At 47.1% G+C, this 9,588-nt stretch overlaps 1 protein-coding gene across 1 annotated transcript in view; it reads right to left on the reverse strand.

The window, feature by feature from the left end:
* The window catches only part of HMGCL (3-hydroxymethyl-3-methylglutaryl-CoA lyase), an 18,374-nt gene extending 11,133 nt beyond the window's left edge, over positions 1-7,241 (reverse strand). Inside the window, 4 exon segments of the mRNA XM_010830042.1 lie at positions 122-217; positions 885-992; positions 3,058-3,141; positions 7,145-7,241. Of these exon segments, the coding sequence (XP_010828344.1) occupies positions 122-217; positions 885-992; positions 3,058-3,141; positions 7,145-7,204 (348 nt within the window). The 5' untranslated portion in view covers positions 7,205-7,241.
* Positions 7,242-9,588: the final 2,347 nt, after the last annotated feature.

Below are 9,588 nucleotides of genomic sequence, written 5' to 3' on the forward strand. Positions count from 1 at the left end.
GCTGGAGACAAGTCGTTCGGACAGAATCCTGGGACAGAGACTGAGGCTCAGGGACAAGACAGGGGCCCATGCCATCCATCTCTTTTCAGGGGCACTCCCCAACCAAAAATGAGTCTCTTACCGCTGCCTGGAAGCCTTTGAAGTTTGGGGTCAGGACTGGGTAGTTGACGCCAGGAAATTTCTGGATGCCTTTCAAGACTTCAGCATGGTCAGCCATCTGGGAGCCAAAGGAGACATTGCCAATTCACCACCAAGGCGGCAGAGAGCTCAGGTAGAGAAAGCCTTTTTAGCACAAAATCTCTGTTCTCCAGGACCCTTGGAGAAAAGAGGCCTTTTGCAGAGCTGAGTCTCCCCAAGGCTTTCACTACTTGTTTGACGGCTGATGAGCCAGAAGGCTCCCTAGCATGGGTGAGAACCCCAGTTTCTCCATGTGGCTAACACTGTCGACTCTACATGAGCCGCACCAGCAGCAATGATACTTCTAGCCACTGGTTGAGAACGTGCTCTGAGTCCGACCCTGGGCTCAGCTCCCTGTCACCTAACACTCAGCTGGACCAGGATCTTTCTTCCCATTTGGCTGTCTCTGTGATGCAGGAGCTGTCCAGCTTCCCCTTTCGACAAACACAGAAGCCACATCTCTAGACAGGCCTAGAGATTCTAGGCTTCTAGAGCCAGAGACATCACCTTGAACCTGGGGAGGGGAAGGCCTCACCAGGCAAGGCGGGGCACAGCCAAGACCGAGTCTTCCTCCCAAGTCACCCTCCTTTGCTGTACATGTTACTATGAAGCACTGAGAGCTCACAAAAGTGAGGACCTGGAAACCTACATCCTGACCTCCACTTACTTCCAATGCATCTGAGATGTGCCTGCAGGCCGGGGCTCACCTGTGGAACCCATTTGGGAGACACGAAGCTGGTGGCTTCTACCACAGGGAGTCCTGCTTCGGAAAGCATGTCTATTAGCTTGATTTTCACTGGAGTAGGTACAATATTCTGTAATGCAAAGAGAAAACACCAGAAAAAGACAGGCTGGCCAAGTGAGTCACAAAATGGTCTCAGAATGCAGTCAGTTCAAAGCTTTTTCTACAGCACCCGCTTCACTGTCTCCACTGTCAGACACTAACCTGAATTCACATGTAATCCTGCCAATAGGTGCAGTACAGGCTTGTCTTCCAGTTCCACAGAGAGCATTTTGCAGTGAAAGCAGTTTCTCACTTGAAAAGGAGTTAATACTTACAATGGAAACAGTATTTGCCCGTCATACGGGCTTTTAAACTAAAGCTCTGTTACTTTATGACCCCATCAAAAACAGATTGAGACCAGTGAGCCATGGCCTGAAAGGGCGGAGATGACTAACCCTCTGGATCCTATGAGACATGGCCTCCAACAGGCCACACCTTCCTCCTTCCGTCTCAGGTGGCACAGGATCTCATCCTCACATGCTCCACTACTTCTTTCTCCCCCCGCCACACCCTGTCTGGCTGCTCACCAGCCTCTGTGGATTCCTATTTCCAAATCTACTATCATCCCATGTCTATTACGCCATGATCTTCCTCTACCAATTCATCCCACACAGGAATCCTTCTAAAACACAGTCTCTATTATCTCACCCTCCTGCTCAAAAGCTTCCCCTGGCTGCCTAGTCCTTACAAGATTGGATCCAAAATCCTAAAACTCCCAAATCCTTCTCACCAGCCTCTTCCACCCCCAATTTCTCTCCCTCTGTTTTAATTTAATCCATTGAAGGGCTCACCCTGCTCCAAGGAATGTGCTAGGAGCTACAGATACAGTGGTGAGCAGAACAGACACAATCCTGCCCTCAGAGACCTTACAACTGTCTTTTACAACCAACATTCATTATTAAAGGTAGACTAAGCATGCTCCAGTACTCTTGCCAGGAAAATCCCACGGACAGAGGAGCCTGGTGGGCTGCAGTCCATGGGGTCGCTAAGAGTCGGACATGACTGAGTGTCTTCACGTTCACTTTTCAGTTTCATGCATTGGAGAAGGAAATGGCAACGCACTCCAGTGTTCTTGCCTGGAGAATCCCAGGGACGGGGGAGCCTGGTGGGCTGCCGTCTATGGGGTTGCACAGAGTCGGACACGACTGAAGCGACTTAGCAGCAGCAGCAAGCATGTTTTAAGATTTTAAGGTTTTTTTTTTAATTTAAAAAATAATTAACACATGATTATTTCAGAAAAACACACCCCAAACAAAAGAAAACCACCCTAACACCTGCCAGAGATAACACTCTTAATACCCTGGTAGGTAACTTTTTAGATCTGTGCAGTCCAGTACATCACACATGAGCCATATGTGGTTATTTAAATTTAAACTAACTGAAACTACATTTTAAAAATTCAATTCCCCAGCCATACAAGCCACAATTCAAGTGCTTAACAGCCACATGTATCTAGTGGCTACTGTATGGGACAGCTCAAATCTACAACATTTCCATCTTCATAGAAAGTTCTATCACACAGCACTGTTCTAAGATCCTTTTCTCGGAAGATGCTTCCACACATATACAAACTTTTTTGTTTATATATAAGATTAAATGTATATTAATATATAAATACATATGTAATTATATATACAGTATTGTATAATCTGCTTACATCACTTAATATACTCCTATATCATTAACAGCTTCACAGTATTACATTTTATGAAGTCATTAATGTATTTGATCTACTTTTCCTCATACTGAACATGTTGGTTATTTGCAACTGTCCTGCTCTTACACCAGGGTTGTAAGGGACATTCCCAAGCTAAATCTTGGCATGTGACCTTCATAACTTCCTCTGGCCGAATCCCCTGACGTGTCGCTGCTGGATGAGGCACGCCCTCACCTTTCCCCCGCACTCCTGCAGCTCTCACCATCCACCCCGCCCCACAGGCCCTTGAGAGGGACCCAGGATCACAACACTTGGGGCTGAACTGTCACAGGTGCCTGCCTGGCCTCCCAGACGGGCCCAAAGTCAGGCACAGCTCGGCACCCGTGACATGGAGCGCTCAGTACCTGTGAAATATCTTTTGGTTGATTTCCACGTTTACCTTTTCATTTTGTAGTCCGTCTCGAGGACCAACTTCCACAATTTTCACTTGCTTTGGGAACGTACCCACAGATGAGGTGCTGACCTGTGGTTTAAAAGAGGGAACAAAAAGTAACAGGAAGAGAGTGTCACAGTTCTCCATGGGGACAAATTAGAAAGAATGTATCCATCCTCAATACTGAGACGAGAAGCAGTATTTCTCACCCTTTAATCCATATTTGCTCTGTTTTAGAATCAAGAACAAAAAGAACATTTCACTTAAGAACAGAGTAAGAGATTCATGCTTGCAGTATGGACCATTTGCAACTCCCCTGAAATCCAGACTCATTTCCAACCACCTGGCAACTGGGCATTTAGACTGTTCTTTAAACAAACCTATTTGTACTTCTCAAACTTAGAAGTCCCCAAACAGAACTGATTTCTCCTAAAGCCTAGTTTGACTTGAACCTTCCCAGGTGGTACTGAACCCTTCCCGTGGTTAAGAACCCTGCCAATCAATGCAGGAGACCTAAAAGACGTGGTTCGATCCCTGGGTCAGGAAAATCTGCTGGAGAAGGAAACGGCAGCCCACTCCAGTATTCTTGCCTGGAGAATCCCGTGGACAGAGGAGCCTGGTGAGCTACAGTCCACAGGGTCGCACGGAGTCGGCCACGACTGAAGTGACTTAGCACACACACCCGGGGCACAGCTGCCCCAGAGGAGGACAACTGCCAAGTGTGGAGAGGAGTCGTCTTGGACTATGTGGGGTGGCAGGGATGGAAGAGGCTCTGCTCTGTTATGATCACAGGGTGGGTGGTGACAAGGGGAGTGAGTCTGAGAGGAGATGAAACCTTCAGCATTTGAAGATATTAAAACAATGGCCTGGAGTCGCCTCTGTATAAAGTCTGCCCTATATATAGTCTTCTATAGAAAATCTTCCCCTCCTCACCACCAAGTAATACAAGGTTTTTTTCTCCCTTTCCTCTATTGTTCTTAGTACTACTTATTACTGTTGAAATTAATTTCATTTCACCAGATTTAATCTGGATGAACACACTGCAGGAGGGCAAGGGGCAGGGGTACCGGCAATCTACTTAGTGGTGGAGGCTTAGTTGCTAAGTTGTGCCCAAACTCTTGCGACCCCACGGACTGTAGCCCACCTGGCTTCTCAGTCCATGGGATTCTTCAGGCAAGAGTACTGGAGTCGGTTGCCATTTCCTTCTCTAGAGGATCTTCCTGACCCAGGAATTGAACCCAGGTCTCCTGCATTGCAGGCAGATTCTTTACTGACTGAGCTATGAGGGAAGACCCTAGCAATCTGCTAAGGATCCCCATTCCCAAAACCCTTAAGGAAGGAAATATTCCTGGCTATCAAACAGCCGGAACTTAACTTGCCCAAACTGGCCTTGGTTTTAGCCAACAAAGCTTCCTAGAGGCTAAGGTGATGAGCCACTGAATTTCATGAAGTCAACAGGCTAGGTTGGAAGGTCCCTGCAAACTGAATCTCCCTCCAGTTGGTATGTTCAGCTTCTGCTGGTACATTACCCTAAAAGGATCCCACTGGAATGTAAGCTCCAAGAGGCAGGAACTCTGTTTTATTAATTGTTATATTTCTCTGAGGCCCTGAGACCTAACAGGGACTCAATAAATAACTGGTAAATGTTGTTGAAAGAATTGTTTCAAGTTCCTTTTATGAGAACAGAATCAACTTGATTCTATAACACACTTCTTCATAACAACTCTTCATATACTAACAAAACAATTCACATTTATGAAGCATCTACTATTTTTTAGGCACATAAAAGAGCCTTTTACATATTAACCCATACGATCCTCTCAACACCTTATTAGGTAGGAACTGTTAAAGTCCCCATTTTACTATGAGAGATATGAAGTTCAAGAAGATTAAGTAATTTTCCCAAGGTCACATGGTTAGCTAGTTACTGAGCCCATATCTGAACCCAGCAGTGTGGATCTAGAATGCACGCTCTTAACCCCTAGGCCACATTATCTCTGCCACCCTCTGGTCCCCCCCGTTTTCTCTTGCCTGGGTTAAGTGCTATTGCTCAGCTGTGTCTGACTCTTTGTGACCCCATGGACTGTAGCTCACCAGGCTCCTCTGTCCATGGAGTTCTCCAGGCAAGAATAGCGGAGTGGGTTGCTCTTCAGGGGATCTTCCCAACCCAGGGACCAAACCCAGGTCTCCCGCATTGCAGGCACATCCTTTACAGTTTGAGCTACTCTGGGTTGCCTGGGTTAAACACCTAGTTAATTCCCTTTGTACAGTTCTGCATAGAAATAATCCCCTCTAACCACACAAATCCTGAGCCACAGCCTCCTGAGCTATGGTACCTATGTCAACAGCTAACACTGGCTAAAGGCCAGCGCCGCAGCCATCAGCACTTCCTTTAGTCCTTATATGATGCTATGATGCTGCTGCTGCTGCTAAGTCGCTTCAATACGATGAGGGACTATCATGTATTACTCTCCCGACTCCACAGGGGAAGAAATGACCTCAGAAGGACCCCAAATCACACAGCTAGAAGTGAGGAAGTTTGCACTTAACTGTCTGGTTCTCATATCAAATCTATGCTAGTAACCCCATGGAATGCCTACCACTACCATCTCATTGCAATAGGAGTTTTTTCAAACACTGACATTCACCATCTCATTTAATTTTCTTAACTTTTCAAGTTGGACTTCACGGATTTATTTGCAATGAGCAACTGGTGGGGGAGGGTGGTCTAGTAGACACTGAAGTGGCTTTTTGAGAGCCCCCTACCCACTTCCCCACTGCCAAGACAATGTAATTTTTACCACTACACAGTTTTACGGAGAAGGCAATGGCACCCCACTCCAGTACTCTTGCCTGGAAAATCCCATGGACGGAGGAGCCTGGTGGGCTGCAGTCCATGGGGTCGCTGAGGGTCGGGCATGACTGAGTGACTTCACTTTTACTTTTCACTTTCATGCATCGGAGAAGGAAATGGCAACCCACTCCAGTGTTCTTGCCTGGAGAATCCCAGGGACGGGGGAGCCTGGTGGGCTGCCGTCTATGGGGTCGGACAGAGTCGGACACGACTGAAGTGACTTAGCAGTAGCAGCAGCACACAGTTTTAACTCCTTCTAAACTCTAAAGCAACAACTGACCTATCACTTACTAAGAGCTAGAAAAATGTCAAATGCTTTAGTTCCATTTTCCTGAACCTCCAAACCAACCCTGAGGATTTTCTTTTCTTCCATGTTAAAGGTCAATATGACTGGAATTTAGAGATTTGTCACTCAACCTAAAAAGTAGCTTCAGAACCGCTGGGGCATCACAGCTTGAGCTTTAACCAACACAATGTATTCAACTCTTTACCCAGTTAGGTCTCCTACACTTTCCCTCCACTCACTGAGCATGGGAGAGAAGGCGGAACATCAGGATCGAACTAGCCCAAAGTACAACTCCAGGGGAATCACATCCAGCAACACGCGATCCAAGTCCTGCTCATCTAGCTGGGACCAAGTGTCCCCAAACGCAACAAGAACTAGAAATGGAGAACAACAGAGGGGGATGGCCTGGCTTTTTCCACTCGAACTGGCAGGGTATTCTTGAGTATTCATGACTTTCATTAAGGAGGAACTTCAAGAAGTCTGAAGCCCTATGATAGAAAGATGCCAGGGTCCGCAAGAAGAGCCCTAGCCAGGGAAGCAGGACGCCTAGGATGGCGTTCCAAGTCTCCACGACCCGGGAGAGTCGCTCCCCTTCTCTGAGGGTCAGTTTCCCATGCCTCTCAAGGCATCTGGGCGAGTCAGAGAGTGGTGTCCAAGACTTCAAAGACCTCCCAACTCTGGCCTAAAGAGCTGTCCGGCTTTGCCTCTCAGAGAAATGGTATCGATTTTTTTTTTTAATCATTTGGTTGCCCAGAACTGCCCGTGGGATCTCAGTTGCCCCACCAGGGATCAAACCCTTGCACCCCGCACTGGCAGCGCTGAGTCTTAACCCGCTGAACCACCAGGGAAGTCCTAGGCTCTGCCTCTACGGGAGCAGCCGCTAGGGGCCAAGTCCTAGACCCTGACCCTCACGGTGCCTTCAAGACCGGCCCTGGACGTGACGGGGCACTTACAGCCCGGAGGGTCGCCAAGCCCACCAGCCTCCGCGGGAGCACCTTCTTCACTGTCGCCATCTCCGCCCAGCTTCCAATGCGGCCGCTTCAGCGGAGTCCCACGTGACACTGACGGCTAGGTAGGCATAGCCCCGCCCCGTGGGGCCTCTGGAGCGCCGTAGTGACGCCATGCGGTGGCTCCGCCCCCAGCCTGTCGACGTTTCTATTCCTTCTCGGCAGTTTCCTTAGCCCTCATTTGTGAGCGCTTTTTGTGTGCGAAGGGCAAGTGAGGACTCTATAAAGATGAACAAAAATTCACCACAGTCTCTGACTTAATGAGTTTTTGTAATCTGGGAGGTGTGGAAAGACAGATGTGAACAATCACACGCACCTTCTGCAATAATGAGACCAAGCATTACTATTTTGCCATGCGCTGTTCTGAGTTATTTGCATGTATTAACTCATTCATCACGGTCTTAAGGACTTAAATGCAGGCTGTCGACTCCGGAGAGAGAAGCATCCTTTGATTACATACCTTGAAGAATAAGTAAACTCTACCCAGGTAAAGAGGATACAGGAAAAACTTTTCAGACAGAGCACAGTGTACGCAAAGGCCCCGAAGCAAAGAAATTGAATGCGTAAGAGCGGTGTTTTTCAAAATAATATCAATTTAGTCGGTACTTTTTAAAAGAAACAGAAAATATCAGAGTGCCTTGTATAAGCAGGAAAGCTAAGTAATGCTTTACAGAGCCTCTGTTTGTCATTACAAAACAAAACAAACAAACTGGGTTTCACTGTAAAATACATTTCTTACTGTACGCTGCAATTAGAAATGTTTGAAAACATTGTTTTAGAAAGATGAAAAAAAGGCCAGAATGACTAGAGAGCAGGCAGAGAGAAGAGGTCTTCCTACTCAGATGGGAGATACTGGCAGGGACTATACCACAGGGCTTTGGCTAACTCCTTAATAACAGCTATCTTAATAGCAACGCATTCGAAGGATTTTAAGCAGGAAGATACACATTGTGCAAACAGGCACTGAGGCTCCTGGCTGGGTAAGAACGCTCACTGACTGGCATTCTTGGGGGAGGCAGAGAAGGCACTGTCCTTGTTTTCAAGGGACTCAGATTTTAGCTAAGGAGAAAACAAGACATGATAAGTGTTTAGTTATGCTTCCACAGCCCCCCAAATTTCCTCCATCATAGCAGTTAGAGAACTGCCAGAATCCTCAAGCCTGCAGCTAGAGGGCTGAGAGTGAAAAGTGTTAGTCACTCAGTCCTGTCTGACTCTTTTCAACCCTAAGGACTGTAGCCTGCCAGGCTTCCCTATCCATGGAATTCTCCAGTCAAGAATACTGGAGTGGGGGTAGTCATTCCCTTCTCCAGGGGATCTTCCCCACCCAGGGATCAAACCTAGGTCTCCTGCATTGCAGGCAGATTCTTTACTGTCTGAGACCCCAAACTCAGATCAGATCAGATCAGATCAGTCGCTCAGTCGTGTCCGACTCTTTGTGACCCCATGAATTGCAGCACGCCAGGCCTCCCTGTCCATCACCAACTCCGGGAGTCCATTGAGACTCACGTCCATCGAGTCAGTGATGCCATCCGGCCATCTCATCCTCTGTCGTCCCCTTCTCCTCCTGCCCCCAATCCCTCCCAGCATCAGGGTCTTTTCCAATGAATCAACTCTTCGCATGAGGTGGCCAAAGTACTGGAGTTTCAGCTTTAGCATCAGTCCTTCCAAAGAAATCCCAGGGCTGATCTCCTTCAGAATGGACCGGTTGGATCTCCTTGCAGTCCAAGGGACTCTCAAGAGTCTTCTCCAACACCACAGTTCAAAAGCATCAATTCTTCGGTGCTCAGCCTTCTTCACAGTCCAACTCTCACATCCATCCATGACCACTGGAAAAACCATAGCCTTGACTAGACGAAATTTTGTTGGCAAAGTAATGTCTCTGCTTTTGAATATGCTATCTAGGTTGATCATAACTTTCCTTCCAAGGAGTAAGCGTCTTTTAATTTCATGGCTGCAGTCACCATCTGCAGTGATTTTGGAGCCCCCCAAAATAAAGTCTGACACTGTTTCCACTGTTTCCCCATCTATTTCCCATGAAGTGATGGGACCGGATGCCATGATCTTCGTTTTCTGAATGTTGAGCTTTAAGCCAACTTTTTCACTCTCCACTTTCACTTTCATCAAGAGGCTTTTGAGTTCCTCTTCACTTTCTGCCATAAGGGTGGTGTCATCTGCATATCTGAGGTTATTGATATTTCTCCTGGAAATCTTGATTCCAGTTTGTGTTTCTTCCAGTCCAGCGTTTCTCATGATGTACTCTGCATATAAGTTAAATAAACAGGGTGACAATATACAGCCTTGACAAACTCCTTTTCCTATTTGGAACCAGTCTGTTGTTCCATGTCCAGTTCTAACTGTTGCTTCCTGACCTGCATACAAATTTCTCAAGA

The sequence above is a fragment of the Bison bison genome, unplaced genomic scaffold (genome assembly GCF_000754665.1).
Source record: "Bison bison bison isolate TAMUID 2011002044 unplaced genomic scaffold, Bison_UMD1.0 scf7180017864516, whole genome shotgun sequence".
NCBI classification, from domain to species: Eukaryota; Metazoa; Chordata; class Mammalia; order Artiodactyla; family Bovidae; genus Bison; species Bison bison.